General features: G+C 52.9%; 1 protein-coding gene and 1 long non-coding RNA gene across 2 annotated transcripts; both read right to left on the bottom strand.

The window, feature by feature from the left end:
* Positions 1–11,531: 11,531 nt before the first annotated feature.
* On the bottom strand, positions 11,532–14,279 carry LOC117440690 (uncharacterized). Its single transcript, XR_011642737.1, has 3 exons — positions 13,638–14,279; positions 13,413–13,542; positions 11,532–11,819 (listed from the first exon to the last, which is right to left on the bottom strand). It is a non-coding gene; the product is annotated as an uncharacterized lncRNA (long non-coding RNA).
* A 980-nt stretch (positions 14,280–15,259) lies between these two features.
* Positions 15,260–16,709, bottom strand: LOC139433178 (basic salivary proline-rich protein 2-like). Its single transcript, XM_071202080.1, has 2 exons — positions 16,689–16,709; positions 15,260–16,057 (listed from the first exon to the last, which is right to left on the bottom strand). The coding sequence occupies exons 1-2, from the start codon at positions 16,707–16,709 to the stop codon at positions 15,260–15,262; spliced, it is 819 nt and encodes a 272-aa protein (XP_071058181.1).
* Positions 16,710–21,629: the final 4,920 nt, after the last annotated feature.

Here is a 21,629-nt window from a genome sequence, read left to right as displayed (position 1 = left end):
GCCTGGGAGCGCCTCGGGACCCCCCAGTCAGAGCTGGATGATGTCGCCAGGGAAAGGAAAGTTTGGGGCTCTCTGCTGGAACTGCTACCCCCGCGACCCGACCACGGATAAGCGGGAGAAGATGTCTATCAATGATCTCCATAAAACCAAGACCATGCGGTTTCCACATCAGCACACAGATCCATTTACCCAATCAAACCCAAACAGATCAGGAACTAAACCCTGCTCCACAAAGTGTTTTTTGTCTCTCTTGAAGATGCGAGGTTTAACCTTTTGGACCTTAGTGTCCCTAATTGTGGCTACAGCTCAGTGATCGCTCAGATCATTCTCTAATACTCCCACAGAAGAGTATTTATGGGGAACATTAGTTAGAATGAGATAATTAGGGAGGATTTATTAGGGACTTGATGTTCGGGCGAGTAGGACTGTCCACAGTCTGAGTAACATTCAAAGAGATACAAAGGTTTTTAAAATCCTCTGACTCTGCAGTTAACCAGTCCCAGTTAACCAGTCCCAGTTAAAATCTCCAAGCAGCACTATTTCCTTGTAGTCCAGTTGAGATAAAAGATTTGTCCTTGCTAGCTGAGGGGGGTCTGTAACAGCCCACCACCATGACCGGTTGACCTTTTTCTACTTCGATATTTAAGGCTAAACATTCTAGTTGTTTACTGATAGATTTGGAAACCATCTTGGTTACACAAAACGTATTCTTCACATAAATGGCAATGCCACGATATACACTGTAACCTTTTAATGAGATGTCAGAGGCCAATATGGATTTATTTAGCCACGTTTCTGATAAGACAATGACTTCAGCGTCAGTCGAGCTCGCCCAAATGCGGACAAAATCTAATTTAGCTAAAAGATTGCGCACATTTCAGTGGATGAATCCCAGCCCAGACCTAGATTTAAAATCAGCAGGAGCAGCGATCTGACTACTACTACTGGGCGGTCTCTTATACATTTCCTGACAGTAATAACAACAAGAAAACCAGGCATCTTTTCCTCTTAATCGACACACATACATTGTCATCTACTTTAGAAACACCAACAAAGGGTTATTAATAAAAACCTGTCTATCAGCCATCAGCTCTAACCCAATTTAGAGACAATGGACGTCCATTCTCGGGAGACGTCTGACAGTGGAGCGGTTACCCAAAGTGACAGACCTCACTTTACCTCTATTTAAAGGCAATGGACGTCCACTCTCGGGAGAGAGACCTCCAGCATGTGTCCCTGAAATGGGGACTCAGGTTATTTCACACATCCAGGACAGAGACTGGGGAAATCACCTCTCTGTGGCCCCCCCAAGAGCCCCAAAGGACGGACTAATGATCTCCAGCATGCCTCCATTTCTTGGGCACTTCCACCTCACTGTGGCCCCTCACGGACCACCAAAGGACGGACTACAGACCTCCAGCATGTGTTCCTGAAATGGGGACTCAGGTTATTTCCAACCAAGTCTCACAAAAAAACGTGTAATAACTACGTTGGTCCACAACGTAGGACGTAGTATTTCTACAAAAACGCCTCTGAAATTGTAAGATCCCTACGTTTTTTTTCACCATTCATTCCAATGGCTGGCGTCTATGTCACGTGATCTTCAAATTTCTCCCTGCAGAAAAAGAAAACATGGCCAAACTTCGTTTTATTCTCGGTGTAAAATGCCTATTTTAAAGTTAGTTTGGCGATTAAAATGCGTTTTGATGTCATCTGATGCGAGAAATATGAGTTGTTATTTCAGATGATGTGTGCAGTGGATGCACATGATCTTTAGTTTGCTAGTTATTACGAAGATTACTTCAGGAAATGGTGTCTATACAACGTTTTCATTGTTACCAAGGTGGTTGCTAGGGACGCTGCTATCGATATTATTTCTGTTATGTTGTGTAACTGTTTAATGGTGTTATCTTTATTGCTACTCCCTTCCCCGTCAAAGTATAGTGTTGGTCCACAGCGCAAACATATTAGTAACAAAATCCGCATCTAAAGATACGTTATTTTCCCCCTGTGCAATTCCAGTCTCACATCTCACAGCACATCGTCATTAACAAATACCGGAAACAGACCAAAACCACTTTATTCCGAGTGTGCTTGCTTTTCTCTTTGAAAGTCATCACATAACGGCATTGTAATACACGGTTCGGCTGCATTACATATTACTTATCTGCCGTAGTTCTGTATTTATAGCCCTGATGAGAAGACCTCTAGACAAACATGAGGAACTGAAAACGTGACGTGGATCATAAATATATCAACAATTAAACAACATCTTACATTTCTTTTCACACAATACGTCTCCTTGCCGTATCAACACTAATTCGGCTCACTTTTATATTTGATCCAATTGGTAGATAGGCTGTATTTACACCATAAAGGTGCACAGCTGATATAAAGGGACACCTGGTGGTTAAAGCATGTTATTGAATTTCATTATTTGTATTATTAGATATTAATAGAATCCCTATAAAGTATATTCATTACTCGTTATTCTCTACTAATAGTTAATTAACCCTCGTAATGTCCTCCCGATTACCATGCACCTTGTGCTCTCTGGGGTCAAAAATGACCCCAGGACAACAGGAGGGTTAAAGACTGTATGTAATGACTATTTTGCACATCCCTTTCAGGATTTCAAGATTTTCTAAGGTTTATTGACATATCATATAGGCCTACACAACTGTGGTGTAGTTCTGCAATGAATGAAAAACTTTGTGCATACCTCCAGCAATGTTAACTATGTTGAAGCACTTATTTTAACTGATATTATACGTATGTATTATACTCTTATAAGATGTATGTAGATAGTATAAGAAATGTGCAGAATATGACAATGTAATGGTGGAGGTACACATATTGAAAGATGTCTTGTGATGCCTGTTGAGGAACCTGTGACCCAAGTTTTTCATCTCCGGCCTTGTCAGGTATTGAACAATCAATAAATAAAGAACACAGAATTATTAAATATAAAACACAGAATTTGTGTGATTTGACTAAATGATTTACAAATAAATAAACACCACTGCATATTTAACTGTTACACATGCTGATGTAACGCAAATGTTTCCAACTTTGGATCAATAAAGTATATCTTATCTTAAGCTGATCGATGGCTACTGCCATATTTGCAAAATGTGCCTCTGAACCTTGACACGTGCATGTTTCAGGCTCATCAATGAACAACAGGGGTCACAGACATAAGACCAGCAGTTAAACAAAGCTCCTCTGACCTTAGCTGGCGTGTGGGTATATATATTAATACTGCCCATTATGGGCACGAGCAATTTTCACCCATTTATTAATTATATGTTTTAAATGTGAGTGTTTCCTGTCCCCTAAACCTCCAGGGATGTACACAGTTTAATACTGGCAACTTCTTATTATGGGAAATACGAAAACGTCTTTTAAAACTACAACTCCCAGTAGAGACGTGCCATAGAGAACATGTTGCGAAACAGAACAGCCAGCATGTGTAGTTCTGGGGACGGGGTGGGGGAGGGGGGACGACGCGGTGGACCCGTTCAAATCCAGTTTTGAACAGTCTGCCGTGGTTCCATCCCAGTTCAAGTGCTGCTCGACGCTCTGCACACTCTCCAATCACAGAGCTGGAGGACTATCACGGGGTTTGTCAGCGAAGCGGAGAGAATACTTCCGGGTGTAATATTCTGTAAAGCAAATGAGCTCCGACCCTCGGTCCTGACGGACTCCAACTTGTGTTTATTAATCAAACAAATAAATAAACACCAGGATAACGATGTGTTGTTGTTGAGTACATGGAGAATTGCACAGGGGAAAATAACGTATCTGTTGTGGTGATTGACATTATTCACCCACGGATCTATGGGTTAGGGCAGTGTTTCTCAAACTTTTTCATACCAAGGACTTAACCAATAAAAAAACACTCGCGGACCACCAAACTCCACAAATATCCAAAAACACATCGTTTTTTACAAATCGCCTGAAAATGGTACAAACGAGTGGCCACTGTGTGACGAAGGTGTTTATCTGGGCTGTATCATGCAATCAAAAGTTAAACTTAAGCTCGCTCCATTGCGGAGATATTCCCGCGAGAGTGCGGAAAACTCAAATTTATTTATTTATTTCAAATGTGAAATTGTACCAATATACTCACGGACCACTAGGGGGCGCTCACGGACCACCAGTGGTCCGCGGACCACACTTTGAGAAGCACTGGGTTAGGGTATTGTTCTGCACGGACATTTTAGTGAGCCGGACTTCCTGTCTCCGGCGGTCTTCGCTTCCGGGGCATGAAGTTGTTTACATGTGTTTTGAGATGCTAAATAAAAGTCTAGCTTGTACCTTTGATACCCAGCCTCCGACTCCCATCTCTCGGCACCACACTCTGCCGCCATTTTAGATGCAGATTTTGTTAAACTAATACGTTTGCACTGTGGACCAACACTATACATTGACGGGGAAGGGGGTAGCAATAAAGATAACACCATTTTACCCAACATAACAGAAATAATATCGATAGCAGCGTCCCTAGCAACCACCTTGGTAACAATGAAAACACCGAGAATAAAACGAATGTCGGCCATGTTTTTTTTTCTGCAGGGAGAAATGTGAAGATCACGTGACGTAGACGCAGCCATTGGAATGAATGGTGAAAAAAAACGTAGGGATCCTACAATTTCAGAGGCGTTTTTGTAGAAATACTACGTCCTACGTTGTGGACCAACGTAGTCATTACACGTTTTTTTATGAGACTGGGTTGTTATTTCAGACCTCCAGGAGAGAGACCAGTAATTGCACCTCTCTCTGGCCCCCCCAAGAGCCCCAAAGGACGGACTACAGACCTCCAGCATGTGTCCCTGACATGGACACCTCCATAACCTTGCACACCGTGAGTCCCCGGGCCCCGGACTTCAGCACTCCCCCACGGACTAAACCCAGATGATCACACCCTACAGAACCTCATGCCCCTGGTAACACTTAAAGATCAAATGCAAAGCTTCCAAATATGCTACATTTTTATAGAAATGTTGTTTTTAAGACTGCCTATATTTTTTATTTTATTTAAATCGAGATAATACACCCGAAAAAAAGCTTTTTATTGATACAAAACTCGACCCAAAGCCGTCTGAATTCCTGACATGACATTCCCAGCAGCCTCCGCGCGCGTGACGTCACTGTTGCCAAACAGTCTCTGGACCAAATATCGCGACTCGGCAGTCTCGGTCACATGTTTTTGGAAAAGAAAACGGAATTAACATGGGTTATTGTTGTGCTTTTTGGTGTACGAACGGTGCGGGATCTGGGAGAGTTTTCCATGCATTTCCCAAAGACCAAATTATCCGCCAAAAATGGATTATTTTAGTGAATCGTGTTGGCTGGCAACCGACAAAATGGAGCAAGTTGTGTTCTGACCACTTCACGTGTGATGCATACGACGTTGATCCTGCTATCATCAAGTCTGTTGGTGCAGAAGCATTAATAGTACATCGGAGGCTGAAACCCGGAGCCGTCCCCTCCATATTTCAGCACAAGAAGCCACTGAAAGGACGAAAGAGCCGGGCGATGGAGAAACGCCAAAGAATTGAGGTAAACAACTTTTGATTAGATTTCAAAGCGCACGGAGCACAGCAGATAACGCAGATAACGGAATTGCAGTTTTATTAAGTTTTATTGCTTATAGAGGTGGGCACCGTTAGATTCTGTGTCTTTACGGTCATAAACGATGTGTTGGATGTGGAGCTAGGATAAGTAATAAGGGAACGAGGAGTGATTTCGGTGCAGTAACAGGTTAGCATTTTTCGCTCGGGGCTAATTCACTGTTAGCATTGAAGTTTATCTGCAGCTCATTCATCGCTCCTCCACTCATAACGGAAAAGTGTGAACAATATGCATTATGATAGGGATTAAATCCACTATTATGCCTCCTGGCCCAATTCAAAATGCCCCCCGGGCAATTAAAAGTGACTGTGAGCACTTAGAAAACCCAACATTCTTCTAACCACTTACGTGAGGAGTTGTTTTTCAGACTCGTGAGTAACCACGGTGACGCAGTATTTGGATGAGAATGGTGTGCAGGTGGAGTCGCTGGAGCCTCGGTCCGCCCAAGAGCTACTCTCCAATCCTTTTGAAAGGAGAAGTTTGGGAGATAAATTGATACTTAAAGACCTTGGACCGGACCAACCCGATTTGTATATATCACAGCAAGCTCGTGAAAAAGACAAAACGTATCAACGAGGCTTCTCACGTGGCTAGCTGGATGCAAACAGGTAAATGCTATCTTTTGCTTCACATGCTTGCTCTTCAAACAGCCGGGGACAGATACGATCTGTTCAGAAACTAGACACAAGTTAAACAAGTACAAACCACAGACTGTCTGTGTCATGGAGAATACAGTCGCTGGTTTATTTATGTCTGTAGGCCGTTGTTGTGAGCGTGGACGGTCGGAGCATATATAGCGTTAGCTTAGCCAAGCTCCATTCAGGGAACAAGCATTCTAAAAGATGTTTCTCTGCCGTCTGTCTGCAGACTCAAAGCATTAATTCATGGTTCTTACTAACCGGTATCAGTGTCTTGTTACTTCGGCATCATTTAGAAACGTGGATTAGAATTAAATCACGGTAAAATATGTTCATGTAGCTGTAGCTCCCGAGCCAGCGCGTCTTGTTTGAATGATGCGAGTAAACACAGCTGACAGCCGCGGTGAAACTCCAGCGACTAGAGCGATGCGATAGGAGCGTTTAGAGCGAAGCGAATATTCGCATCGCGTCCGGTCTGAACGCAGCATTAAAGCGAGCTCCGCGCTGCACTGGAAACGCGCCATCACATCACCAGAAGTCCTAATTTAAGTTGTTTACTCACTCTATCAACAGCCCCACCAAAAATATGTTCCACCAGCCGCCACTGATTCTTCCTCTTCCTCAAGCACAGCAGCAGTGGCACTCTGCTGCCTGGGTTTTAGCCCCTTGTTCAGCCTGGAGCGCAGGGTCTCCACCTCATCAACGAGGGCATCCTTCTGAGCCCTCAATGCCACATGGTCCAGCATCACCTGCCTGCAGTCCTCTTCGTCACACTCGGTATGTGGGGAGAAGGGTGGAGGGTGCACCGGGTATTCCTCCTCATTGTCTATATCCAGTGATGTAGCCATTCCAGTGATGGGATTAGTCTGTCTGAGGTCATGGAGCTACTGCAGGGCCACACTCTGCTTCAGCCTGGCCAGGACCTGAGGTGCCTCATCTCGGGAGAACTCCCGGTGGTCATGAGGCACCTGACGGTCTAGTCTCTTCTCAGCATACGAACACGCTGTGATGGGACAGGGTTTGGTCCGAACATTTATTCGGCCACTGGCCATTTTAAGAATGATGCCTCTTTCCTCCAAGTTCCACACTGCATGTGTGTGCTTCAGGTGCTTGTTCAAAGCCAGATAGAAGAGTCTGCACACCGGGCATTCGGATGACATCCTTACTGAAACAGACACAGTGAATTGTATTTCAATTCTTATGTGTTTCTCCGTTTATATGCTCTGCATCAGCCAGACGACTCGCTGCACCCTCGCTGCGAGGGGGACCCAAGTTCCATCAGCAGGAACACGTGGGTTTGCTGTCCTGGCTCCAAGATGGTGGAACGAGCTCACTGACATCAGGACAGCAGAAAGCTCACACACCTTCCAGACTGAGACTCATCTCCTTCGACTTCACCTCGAGGATAGAACTGCTAACAAAGCACTTATATACTAACAAAGGACTGGCTCCTCTGAAGCCAGCTGAGCAGCACTTGAAATGTTTGGCTCTATGAAACCTGATGTACTTTGTGGTTCTGTTTTCCTCAAGGTTGTATCTTGTTGGTCGAACGCACTTATTGTGAGTCGCTCTGGATAAAAGCGTCAGCTAAATGTAATGTTAGCGTAACCGGTGATGGCAACAATGGGTCCGATGCTTCAGAGGAAAGGGGTGAGTAGTTCTCGCCCTCTTTTCTGCCCTCTCGAGAGCCAGAACACAGCTGGTCTTCTCACTGAACAATATTCTGCTTGAACATTACCACGCCTTTTTTAATTAAAGCACCCATTTGAACCTTCTCAGAGACGCCATCGCTCTCTCCTGGACGCGAGGATAACGATGCCACAGTAAGGATGGATGATCGGATCACTTCTTCAATGCCATGCATCTACCCACACTCCCTTTGCGACCGGCGTAATGGCACCCCTGAAGAAAGTCTTGAGCTGGTGGTTTAGAGAACAGACATTCAGTCACTCCACTAGAGCTCCTCAATTACGCTTTCATCCTCCTTTAACCAAATACTTCACATTCATCCAGTTTGAGACTTTCAAACTTTAATTACCGCTGCCCCCCCCCCTTGTGTGTATGTGTGTGTGTGTGGGGGGGGGGGGGGGCGCAACTTCCAACAGGAGTGATTTGGGGGGGCTCTTGGGAAAAAAGGTTGGGAACCCCTGCTCTACGGCAGACCATCCAACCTCCTCAATAAACTCCAACACATCCAGAACTCTGCTGCCGCCTCCTCTCCCGCTCCGAGACCACATCCCTCCGTCCTCCAGAACCTCCACTGGCTCCGCGTCCGCCAAAGAACCCACTTCAAAGTCCTCCTGATTACTCACAAAGCCCTCAACAACCGGGCCCCTACCTCACAGACCTGCTGCACCCCCACGCCCCCCCTACCTCACAGACCTGCTGCACCCCCCCTACCTCACAGACCTGCTGCACCCCCCCCCCCTACCTCACAGACCTGCTGCACCCCCCCTACCTCACAGACCTGCTGCACCCCCCCCTACCTCACAGACCTGCTGCACCACCACACCCCCTACCTCACAGACCTGCTGCACCCCCCCTACCTCACAGACCTGCTGCACCCCCCCTACCTCACAGACCTGCTGCACCCCCACACCCCCCCTACCTCACAGACCTGCTGCACCACCACACCCCCTACCTCACAGACCTGCTGCACCCCCACCCCCCACCCTACCTCACAGACCTGCTGCACCACCGCACCCCCTACCTCACAGACCTGCTGCACCACCACCCCCCCCCTACCTCACAGACCTGCTGCACCACCACACCCCCTACCTCACAGACCTGCTGCACCACCGCACCCCCTACCTCACAGACCTGCTGCACCACCACCCCCCCTACCTCACAGACCTGCTGCACCCCCCCTACCTCACAGACCTGCTGCACCCCTACCTCACAGACCTGCTGCACCCCTACCTCACAGACCTGCTGCACCACCACACCCCCTACCTCACAGACCTGCTGCACCACCACCCCCCCCCCCCTACCTCACAGACCTGCTGCACCACCACCCCCCCTACCTCACAGACCTGCTGCTGCACCACCACACCCCCCCTACCTCACAGACCTGCTGCACCCCCCCCCTACCTCACAGACCTGCTGCACCCCCACACCCCCTACCTCACAGACCTGCTGCACCACCACCCCCCCCTACCTCACAGACCTGCTGCACCACCCCCCCCACCCTACCTCACAGACCTGCTGCACCACCGCACCCCCTACCTCACAGACCTGCTGCACCACCACCCCCCCACCCTACCTCACAGACCTGCTGCACCACCACCCCCCCCCTACCTCACAGACCTGCTGCACCACCACCCCCCCTACCTCACAGACCTGCTGCTGCACCACCCCCCCCTACCTCACAGACCTGCTGCACCCCCCCCTACCTCACAGACCTGCTGCACCCCCACACCCCCCCTACCTCACAGACCTGCTGCACCACCACCCCCCCCTACCTCACAGACCTGCTGCACCACCACCCCCCCTACCTCACAGACCTGCTGCACCACCACCCCCCCACCCTACCTCACAGACCTGCTGCACCACCGCACCCCCTACCTCACAGACCTGCTGCACCACCACCACCCCCCCCTACCTCACAGACCTGCTGCACCACCACCCCCCCCCCTACCTCACAGACCTGCTGCACCACCACGCCCCCCCTGCCTCAGACCTGCTGCACCCCCCCCCCTACCTCACAGACCTGCTGCACCACACCACCCACCCTACCTCACAGACCTGCTGCACCACCACCCCCCCCCCTACCTCACAGACCTGCTGCACCCCCCCCCTACCTCACAGACCTGCTGCACCACACCACCCACCCTACCTCACAGACCTGCTGCACCACCACACCACCCCCCCTACCTCACAGACCTGCTGCACCACCACGGCCCCCCTTCCTCACAGACCTGCTGCACCACCACACCCCCTACCTCACAGACCTGCTGCACCCCCACACCCCCCCTACCTCACAGACCTGCTGCACCACCACACCCCCCCTACCTCACAGACCGCACTGACCTCACCTCCTTCAAAACACTCACCTCTTCAATCTGGATTTTAATGTGTGAGCACGATCCCACCGGCGTCAGGTCCAGCCACATGTCTCATGGAGAGAAGCACGATCCCACCGGCGTCAGGTCCAGCCACATGTCTCATGGAGAGAAGCACGATCCCACCGGCGTCAGGTCCAGCCACATGTCTCATGGAGAGAAGCACGATCCCATCGGCGTCAGGTCCAGCTACATGTCTCATGGAGAGAAGCACGATCCCACCGGCGTCAGGTCCAGCCACATGTCTCATGGAGAGAAGCACGATCCCACCGGCGTCAGGTCCAGCCACATGTCTCATGGAGAGAAGCACGATCCCACCGGCGTCAGGTCCAGCCACATGTCTCATGGAGAGAAGCATGATCCCACCGGCGTCAGGTCCAGCCACATGTCTCATGGAGAGAAGCACGATCCCACCGGCGTCAGGTCCAGCCACATGTCTCATGGAGAGAAGCACGATCCCATCGGCGTCAGGTCCAGCTACATGTCTCATGGAGAGAAGCACGATCCCACCGGCGTCAGGTCCAGCCACATGTCTCATGGAGAGAAGCACGATCCCACCGGCGTCAGGTCCAGCCACATGTCTCATGGAGAGAAGCATGATCCCACCGGCGTCAGGTCCAGCCACATGTCTCATGGAGAGAAGCACGATCCCACCGGCGTCAGGTCCAGCCACATGTCTCATGGAGAGAAGCACGATCCCACCGGCGTCAGGTCCAGCCACATGTCTCATGGAGGGCTGATGGTAGCAGACCTTTAAAGCATGGACAGCAGGAAGTGCCTCCAGGCAAAGTTGTACTTGCAGCGTATTCCATAGAAGGAGCATCGTGGGAGGATGCAGCTTTACCGAGCTCTGCATCACGGGAACATTTAAAAGCATCCCATTGGCTGCTGGTCTGGTATTAAAAAAGCAAGTATAAGCAAGTATAAGTATAAGTTCTTTTCTTTTCACTATCTTTGTAAAGCCACTTTGAGCACCTGTAAAAGCGCTCACAAAATAAACATATGATGATGATGATCCTCTGCTGCTCCCTGCTGGACACAGTCTGAGCTGCAGGTCCCTGAACACATCACTTTGCACCGAGACTCACCTGTCTCCTGTTGTCAGACAGTTTTTCGGGTATAATTTCCTTTTGACAGGTGAGCCATCTGATTGGCCGGCGGCAGCAGCAGCAGGAAGCAGACAGACACCAGGGGGCGGGGTTTACATGTTTTTATTGATATCATAATGACGATAAAAAGAACATAAAAAACAGCTGTGATGAGGAGGGGCGGGGCTTCAGCAGTCAGTTTCAGCCAATCAGAAGACAGGAAGGAGAAGATCAGTCCGTCAGAATGTTACCTAGCAACATTACTCCTCTGGCCAATCAGGACAGGGGGCGGGGCTCAGACAGGGGGCGGGGCTAGAGGACGTCGTCGCTCTCTGCCGTGTGAAGCTGCGTGTCATCAGCGTCCGTCATAATGCTGCTGTCCTGACTGTCTGCAGCTGAGAGAGAGAGACGGGTTAGTGTCTCACCTTCGTCCTCCGGCTACAGCACCTGTCTCACCCCCTCTCTGTCTCAGTACCTGTCTCACCCCCTCTCTGTCTCAGTACCCGTCTCACCCCCTCTCTGTCTCAGTACCCGTCTCACCCCCTCTCTGTCTCAGCACCCGTCTCACCCCCTCTCTGTCTCAGTACCTGTCTCACCCCCTCTCTGTCTCAGTACCCGTCTCACCCCCTCTCTGTCTCAGTACCTGTCTCACCCCCTCTCTGTCTCAGTACCTGTCTCACCCCCTCCCTTTCTCAGTACCTGTCTCACCCCCTCCCTTTCTCAGTACCTGTCTCACCCCCCTCCCTTTCTCAGTACCTGTCTCACCCCCTCCCTTTCTCAGTACCTGTCTCACCCCCTCCCTTTCTCAGCACCTGTCTCACCCCCTCCCTGTCTCAGTACCCGTCTCACCCCCTCCCTGTCTCAGTACCTGTCTCACCCCCTCCCTTTCTCAATACCTGTCTCACCCCCTCCCTTTCTCAGTACCTGTCTCACCCCCTCCCTTTCTCAGTACCTGTCTCACCCCCTCTCTGTCTCAGTACCCGTCTCACCCCCTCCCTGTCTCAGTACCTGTCTCACCCCCTCCCTGTCTCAGTACCCGTCTCACCCCCTCCCTGTCTCAGTACCTGTCTCACCCCCTCCCTTTCTCAGTACCTGTCTCACCCCCTCCCTTTCTCAGCACCTGTCTCACCCCCTCCCTGTCTCAGTACCCGTCTCACCCCCTCCCTGTCTCAGTACCTGTCTCACCCCCTCCCTTTCTCAATACCTGTCTCACCCCCTCCCTTTCTCAGTACCTGTCTCACCCCCTCCCTTTCTCAGTACCTGTCTCACCCCCTCCCTTTCTCAGCACCTGTCTCACCCCCTCCCTGTCTCAGTACCCGTCTCACCCCCTCCCTGTCTCAGTACCTGTCTCACCCCCTCCCTTTCTCAATACCTGTCTCACCCCCTCCCTTTCTCAGTACCTGTCTCACCCCCTCCCTTTCTCAGTACCCGTCTCACCCCCTCCCTGTCTCAGTACCTGTCTCACCCCCTCCCTGTCTCAGTACCTGTCTCACCCCCTCCCTTTCTCAATACCTGTCTCACCCCCTCCCTTTCTCAGTACCTGTCTCACCCCCCTCCCTTTCTCAGTACCCGTCTCACCCCCTCTCTGTCTCAGTACCCGTCTCACCCCCTCTCTGTCTCAGTACCCGTCTCACCCCCTCCCTGTCTCAGTACCTGTCTCACCCCCCTCCCTTTCTCAATACCTGTCTCACCCCCTCCCTTTCTCAGTACCTGTCTCACCCCCTCCCTTTCTCAGTACCTGTCTCACCCCCTCCCTTTCTCAGTACCGGTCTCACCCCCTCTCTGTCTCAGTACCCCCCTCCCCCCCCTCCCTGTCTCAGTACCCGTCTCCCCCCCTCCCTTTCTCAGTACCTGTCTCACCCCCTCCCTGTCTCAGTACCTGTCTCACCCCCTCTATGTCTCAGTACCTGTCTCACCCCCTCCCTGTCTCAGTACCTGTCTCACCCCCTCTATGTCTCAGTACTTGTCTCACCCCCTCCCTGTCTCACCTTCGTCCTCCGGCAGGTATCTCTTATCGATGGCTTCTTTGATCTGGTTGTTGGCTCCTTTGGGATCCAAATCCATCGCCCAGCTGAAGTTCATCAGAGCCAGGTGAGTCTGTCCCAGCTTCTTATACACCTGAGAGACAGACAGGCAGTCAGGTGAGTCTGCCCCAGCTTCTTATACACCTGAGAGACAGACAGGCAGTCAGACAGACAGACAGGTGTTGTTACCTTTCCTATAAGGAAGTAAACCAGAGACTCTTTGGGAACGATCTGCTTCAACTCCTCCAACTCCTGAAGAGCCGCCTGCAGAGAGACAGACAGAGAGACAGACAGAGAGACAGGCAGAGAGACAGACAGAGAGACAGGCAGAGAGACAGACAGAGATACAGGCAGAGAGACAGACAGAGAGACAGGCAGACAGAGAGACAGGCAGAGAGACAGACAGAGAGACAGACAGAGAGACAGACAGGCAGAGAGACAGACAGAGAGACAGACAGGCAGAGAGACAGACAGAGAGACAGGCAGAGAGACAGGCAGACAGAGAGACAGGCAGAGAGACAGACAGGCAGACAGAGAGACAGGCAGACAGAGAGACAGACAGAGAGACAGGCAGACAGAGAGACAGGCAGAGAGACAGACAGGCAGACAGGCAGACAGAGAGACAGACAGAGAGACAGGCAGACAGAGAGACAGGCAGAGAGACAGACAGACAGACAGGCAGAGAGACAGGCAGACAGAGAGACAGGCAGAGAGACAGGCAGACAGAGAGACAGGCAGAGAGACAGACAGACAGGCAGAGAGAGAGACAGGCAGACAGACAGGCAGACAGAGAGACAGGCAGAGAGACAGACAGACAGGCAGACAGAGAGACAGGCAGAGAGACAGGCAGACAGACAGGCAGACAGGCAGAGAGACAGACAGACAGACAGACAGGCAGACAGGCAGAGAGACAGACAGACAGACAGGCAGAGAGACAGGCAGAGAGACAGGCAGAGAGAGAGACATAGTATCAGTACTGAGTACATGGACGTCGCAGCCATTATATGAGGGTGGGACAAGTCCCCCCCCCCCCACTTTTTGAAATGATTAGTTTAGACCCCCCCACTTCTACCATGTGGAAAGTCCGTGCATCGGCCTCTCCACTCGCCTCTCCCTGCAGAGCGCTGAGTCAGAGCTTCATATCAGATCCATTCCACGTGCTGATTGAGAGAACGCCCAAATCAATGGAACCCGTTCCATGTCTTCACTGCTGCTTGCACCAGGCCGATTCTCCCGTAGCGCCGCACGTTCAAGGACTGTTGTATAGTTGGACCGCTCGATCTGTTGTATGAAGCGATGCCGGTGGCGGAGCTAAGGCACACACCAAGTGTTCAGGACATCGATAATACAGCGAAAATCAAAGCTGACGATCTCTTGGTTTGATATGTGTTCTCCCCAGACACCATGGACATGAGAACACTTCAAAGAAGAGGACAGTAAGTGTTCAGCTGGCAGCAGCTCATCAGTTAGCAGTGATGGCGGCGGAGGAGTTTCGTCTTTATGTCATGATAGAGATACAAATACTGAATAGTGTAGATGAGAAAAGACATGGAAATGCCAGGTCACTGGTCTTTATCATGAGACCTGGGAAGTCTCTGTGCTCAGACACCATGATGTCCTGTAGAGGCAGTGTGCTTCACTGGAGCCTCAGTTCCATACACCCAGACCCACTGGCAGAGGAGGGGCACTGGTCTCCTGCTCTCTCCCACATGGAGCTGTCCCCTCTTCGAGCTACCTAACTTCACTCCTTCCACCTTTGAACTCCATGTCGTCACGGTAACCCATCATATACAATGTCCCCTTGTTGTTCTCTACCGTCCACCAGGCGCCTTGGGGGACTTCCTGGAGGACTTAGACCCTCTCCTCCGTCCACCAGGCGCCTTGGGGGACTTCCTGGAGGACTTAGACCCTCTCCTCCGTCCACCAGGCGCCTTGGGGGACTTCCTGGAGGACTTAGATCCCTCTCCTCCGTCCACCAGGCGCCTTGGGGGACTTCCTGGAGGACTTAGATCCTCTCCTCCGTCCACCAGGCGCCTTGGGGGACTTCCTGGAGGACTTAGACCCTCTCTCCCGTCCACCAGGCGCCTTGGGGGACTTCCTGGAGGACTTAGACCCTCTCTCCCGTCCACCAGGCGCCTTGGGGGACTTCCTGGAGGACTTAGACCCTCTCCTCCGTCCACCAGGCGCCTTGGGGGACTTCCTGGAGGACTTAGACCCTCTCCTCCGTCCACCAGGCGCCTTGGGGGACTTCCTGGAGGACTTAGACCCTCTCCTCCGTCCACCAGGCGCCTTGGGGGACTTCCTGGAGGACTTAGACCCTCTCCTCCGTCCACCAGGCGCCTTGGGGGACTTCCTGGAGGACTTAGATCCTCTCCTCCGTCCACCAGGCGCCTTGGGGGACTTCCTGGAGGACTTAGACCCTCTCCTCCGTCCACCAGGCGCCTTGGGGGACTTCCTGGAGGACTTAGACCCTCTCCTCCGTCCACCAGGCGCCTTGGGGGACTTCCTGGAGGACTTAGACCCTCTCCTCCGTCCACCAGGCGCCTTGGGGGACTTCCTGGAGGACTTAGACCCTCTCCTCCCGTCCACCAGGCGCCTTGGGGGACTTCCTGGAGGACTTAGATCCTCTCCTCCCGTCCACCAGGCGCCTTGGGGGACTTCCTGGAGGACTTAGATCCTCTCCTCTCACACATCCCTGAAACTGGCCCTCCCGCTGTACTTCTCGGAGACTTCAACCTCCAGACGGGGAAGATAGATGAACTAACATCTCTGTTCACCGCCTTTGCCTTCTCACTGTCTCCGTCCCACCGACTCATAAAGCTGGCAGTGTCCTTGATCTCATATCCTCAAGGACCTGCGCTACTTCTAACCTCTCTGTAAACCCGCTCCACACCTCCGATCACTTCTTCATTTCATTCTCTCTACCCCTCTCCAAACATAACAAACTCATCTCTTCTCATCCTGCACCTGTCCGCCGTAACCTCCGTTCCCTCTCCCCCTCTACCTTCGCCTCCTCGGTGCTCTCAGCCCTCCCTTCCTCTGACTCGTTCCCTCTCCCCCTCTACCTTCGCCTCCTCGGTGCTCTCAGCCCTCCCTTCCTCTGACTCGTTCCCTCTCCCCCTCTACCTTCGCCTCCTCGGTGCTCTCAGCCCTCCCTTCCTCTGACTCGTTCCAACTCCTGCCTCCAAACTCTGCTGCAGAAACTCTCCTCTCTCATCCTCTCTGGACTCCCTCCCTCACCGGCGTCAGGTCCAGCCACATGTCTCATGGAGAGAAGCACGATCCCACCGGCGTCAGGTCCAGCCACATGTCTCATGGAGAGAAGCACGATCCCACTGGCGTCAGGTCCAACCACATGTCTCATGGAGAGAAGCACGATCCCACCGGCGTCAGGTCCAGCCACATGTCTCATGGAGAGAAGCATGATCCCACCGGCGTCAGGTCCAGCCACATGTCTCATGGAGAGAAGCACGATCCCACCGGCGTCAGGTCCAGCCACATGTCTCATGGAGAGAAGCACGATCCCACCGGCGTCAGGTCCAGCCACATGTCTCATGGAGAGAAGCACGATCCCACCGGCGTCAGGTCCAGCCACATGTCTCATGGAGAGAAGCACGATCCCACCGGCGTCAGGTCCAGCCACATGTCTCATGGAGAGACGCACGATCCCACCGGCGTCAGGTCCAGCCACATGTCTCATGGAGAGAAGCATGATCCCACCGGCGTCAGGTCCAGCCACATGTCTCATGGAGAGAAGCACGATCCCACCGGCGTCAGGTCCAGCCACATGTCTCATGGAGAGAAGCACGATCCCACTGGCGTCAGGTCCAGCCACATGTCTCATGGAGAGAAGCACGATCCCACCGGCGTCAGGTCCAGCCACATGTCTCATGGAGAGAAGCACGATCCCACTGGCGTCAGGTCCAGCCACATGTCTCATGGAGAGAAGCACGATCCCACCGGCGTCAGGTCCAGCCACATGTCTCATGGAGAGAAGCACGATCCCACCGGCGTCAGGTCCAGCCACATGTCTCATGGAGAGAAGCATGATCCCACCGGCGTCAGGTCCAGCCACATGTCTCATGGAGAGAAGCACGATCCCACCGGCGTCAGGTCCAGCCACATGTCTCATGGAGAGAAGCACGATCCCACCGGCGTCAGGTCCAGCCACATGTCTCATGGAGAGAAGCACGATCCCACCGGCGTCAGGTCCAGCCACATGTCTCATGGAGAGAAGCACGATCCCACTGGCGTCAGGTCCAGCCACATGTCTCATGGAGAGAAGCACGATCCCACCGGCGTCAGGTCCAGCCACATGTCTCATGGAGAGAAGCACGATCCCACCGGCGTCAGGTCCAGCCACATGTCTCATGGAGAGAAGCACGATCCCACCGGCGTCAGGTCCAGCCACATGTCTCATGGAGAGAAGCACGATCCCACCGGCGTCAGGTCCAGCCACATGTCTCATGGAGAGAAGCACGATCCCACCGGCGTCAGGTCCAGCCACATGTCTCATGGAGAGAAGCATGATCCCACCGGCGTCAGGTCCAGCCACATGTCTCATGGAGAGAAGCACGATCCCACCGGCGTCAGGTCCAGCCACATGTCTCATGGAGAGAAGCACGATCCCATCGGCGTCAGGTCCAGCTACATGTCTCATGGAGAGAAGCACGATCCCACCGGCGTCAGGTCCAGCCACATGTCTCATGGAGAGAAGCACGATCCCACCGGCGTCAGGTCCAGCCACATGTCTCATGGAGAGAAGCATGATCCCACCGGCGTCAGGTCCAGCCACATGTCTCATGGAGAGAAGCATGATCCCACCGGCGTCAGGTCCAGCCACATGTCTCATGGAGAGAAGCACGATCCCACCGGCGTCAGGTCCAGCCACATGTCTCATGGAGAGAAGCACGATCCCACCGGCGTCAGGTCCAGCCACATGTCTCATGGAGAGAAGCACGATCCCACCGGCGTCAGGTCCAGCCACATGTCTCATGGAGGGCTGATGGTAGCAGACCTTTAAAGCATGGACAGCAGGAAGTGCCTCCAGGCAAAGTTGTACTTGCAGCGTATTCCATAGAAGGAGCATCGTGGGAGGATGCAGCTTTACCGAGCTCTGCATCACGGGAACATTTAAAAGCATCCCATTGGCTGCTGGTCTGGTATTAAAAAAGCAAGTATAAGCAAGTATAAGTATAAGTTCTTTTCTTTTCACTATCTTTGTAAAGCCACTTTGAGCACCTGTAAAAGCGCTCACAAAATAAACATATGATGATGATGATCCTCTGCTGCTCCCTGCTGGACACAGTCTGAGCTGCAGGTCCCTGAACACATCACTTTGCACCGAGACTCACCTGTCTCCTGTTGTCAGACAGTTTTTCGGGTATAATTTCCTTTTGACAGGTGAGCCATCTGATTGGCCGGCGGCAGCAGCAGCAGGAAGCAGACAGACACCAGGGGGCGGGGTTTACATGTTTTTATTGATATCATAATGACGATAAAAAGAACATAAAAAACAGCTGTGATGAGGAGGGGCGGGGCTTCAGCAGTCAGTTTCAGCCAATCAGAAGACAGGAAGGAGAAGATCAGTCCGTCAGAATGTTACCTAGCAACATTACTCCTCTGGCCAATCAGGACAGGGGGCGGGGCTCAGACAGGGGGCGGGGCTAGAGGACGTCGTCGCTCTCTGCCGTGTGAAGCTGCGTGTCATCAGCGTCCGTCATAATGCTGCTGTCCTGACTGTCTGCAGCTGAGAGAGAGAGACGGGTTAGTGTCTCACCTTCGTCCTCCGGCTACAGCACCTGTCTCACCCCTCTCTGTCTCAGTACCTGTCTCACCCCCTCTCTGTCTCAGTACCCGTCTCACCCCCTCTCTGTCTCAGTACCCGTCTCACCCCCTCTCTGTCTCAGCACCCGTCTCACCCCCTCTCTGTCTCAGTACCTGTCTCACCCCCTCTCTGTCTCAGTACCCGTCTCACCCCCTCTCTGTCTCAGTACCTGTCTCACCCCCTCTCTGTCTCAGTACCTGTCTCACCCCCTCCCTTTCTCAGTACCTGTCTCACCCCCTCCCTTTCTCAGTACCTGTCTCACCCCCTCCCTTTCTCAGTACCTGTCTCACCCCCTCCCTTTCTCAGTACCTGTCTCACCCCCTCCCTGTCTCAGTACCCGTCTCACCCCCTCCCTGTCTCAGTACCCGTCTCACCCCCTCCCTGTCTCAGTACCTGTCTCACCCCCTCCCTTTCTCAATACCTGTCTCACCCCCTCCCTTTCTCAGTACCTGTCTCACCCCCTCCCTTTCTCAGTACCCGTCTCACCCCCTCTCTGTCTCAGTACCCGTCTCACCCCCTCTCTGTCTCAGTACCCGTCTCACCCCCTCTCTGTCTCAGCACCCGTCTCACCCCCTCTCTGTCTCAGTACCCGTCTCACCCCCTCTCTGTCTCAGTACCTGTCTCACCCCCTCCCTTTCTCAGTACCTGTCTCACCCCCTCCCTTTCTCAGTACCTGTCTCACCCCCTCCCTTTCTCAGTACCTGTCTCACCCCCTCCCTTTCTCAGTACCTGTCTCACCCCCTCCCTTTCTCAGTACCTGTCTCACCCCCTCCCTTTCTCAGTACCTGTCTCACCCCCTCCCTTTCTCAGCACCTGTCTCACCCCCTCCCTGTCTCAGTACCCGTCTCACCCCCTCCCTGTCTCAGTACCTGTCTCACCCCCTCCCTTTCTCAATACCTGTCTCACCCCCTCCCTTTCTCAGTACCTGTCTCACCCCCTCCCTTTCTCAGTACCTGTCTCACCCCCTCCCTTTCTCAGTACCTGTCTCACCCCCTCCCTTTCTCAGTACCTGTCTCACCCCCTCCCTTTCTCAGTACCTGTCTCACCCCCTCCCTTTCTCAGTACCTGTCTCACCCCCTCCCTTTCTCAGTACCTGTCTCACCCCCTCCCTTTCTCAGTACCTGTCTCACCCCCTCCCTTTCTCAGCACCCGTCTCACCCCCCTCCCTGTCTCAGTACCCGTCTCACCCCCTCCCTGTCTCAGTACCCGTCTCACCCCCTCCCTGTCTCAGTACCTGTCTCACCCCCTCCCTTTCTCAGTACCTGTCTCACCCCCTCCCTTTCTCAATACCTGTCTCACCCCCTCCCTTTCTCAGTACCTGTCTCACCCCCTCCCTTTCTCAGTACCTGTCTCACCCCCTCCCTTTCTCAGTACCTGTCTCACCCCCTCCCTTTCTCAATACCTGTCTCACCCCCTCCCTTTCTCAGTACCCGTCTCACCCCCTCTCTGTCTCAGTACCCGTCTCACCCCCTCCCTGTCTCAGTACCCGTCTCACCCCCTCCCTTTCTCAGTACCTGTCTCACCCCCTCCCTTTCTCAGTACCCGTCTCACCCCCTCCCTGTCTCAGTACCCGTCTCACCCCCTCCCTGTCTCAGTACCTGTCTCACCCCCTCCCTTTCTCAGTACCTGTCTCACCCCCTCCCTTTCTCAGTACCCGTCTCACCCCCTCCCTGTCTCAGTACCCGTCTCACCCCCTCCCTGTCTCAGTACCCGTCTCACCCCCTCCCTTTCTCAGTACCCGTCTCACCCCCTCCCTGTCTCAGTACCCGTCTCACCCCCTCCCTTTCTCAGTACCCGTCTCACCCCCTCTCTGTCTCAGTACCCGTCTCACCCCCTCCCTGTCTCAGTACCCGTCTCACCCCCTCCCTTTCTCAGTACCTGTCTCACCCCCCTCCCTTTCTCAGTACCCGTCTCACCCCCTCCCTGTCTCAGTACCTGTCTCACCCCCCTCCCTGTCTCAGTACCTGTCTCACCCCCTCCCTTTCTCAATACCTGTCTCACCCCCTCCCTTTCTCAGTACCTGTCTCACCCCCTCCCTTTCTCAGTACCCGTCTCACCCCCTCCCTTTCTCAGTACCCGTCTCACCCCCTCCCTGTCTCAGTACCTGTCTCACCCCCTCCCTTTCTCAATACCTGTCTCACCCCCTCCCTTTCTCAGTACCTGTCTCACCCCCTCCCTTTCTCAGTACCTGTCTCACCCCCTCCCTTTCTCAGTACCGGTCTCACCCCCCTCTCTGTCTCAGTACCCGTCTCCCCCCCTCCCTTTCTCAGTACCTGTCTCACCCCCTCCCTTTCTCAGTACCTGTCTCACCCCCTCCCTGTCTCAGTACCTGTCTCACCCCCTCTATGTCTCAG

The sequence above is a fragment of the Pseudochaenichthys georgianus genome, unplaced genomic scaffold (assembly GCF_902827115.2).
Source record: "Pseudochaenichthys georgianus unplaced genomic scaffold, fPseGeo1.2 scaffold_1134_arrow_ctg1, whole genome shotgun sequence".
NCBI classification, from domain to species: domain Eukaryota; kingdom Metazoa; phylum Chordata; class Actinopteri; order Perciformes; family Channichthyidae; genus Pseudochaenichthys; species Pseudochaenichthys georgianus.
Note: the sequence above shows the minus strand (reverse complement) of the source record. Positions and strands in the feature narration are given on the sequence as shown.

What these genes read in the sequence shown, in the direction of transcription:
- LOC139433178 (XM_071202080.1), bottom strand. Translation starts at nt 16,709, where the DNA reads ATGTGGCTGGACCTGACGCCG. An exon ending in TGTGGCTGGACCTGACGCCG is followed by an intron (nt 16,058 to 16,688) that starts GTGAGGGAGGGA and finishes TAAGTCCTCCAG; the next exon opens with GAAGTCCCCCAAGGCGCCTG.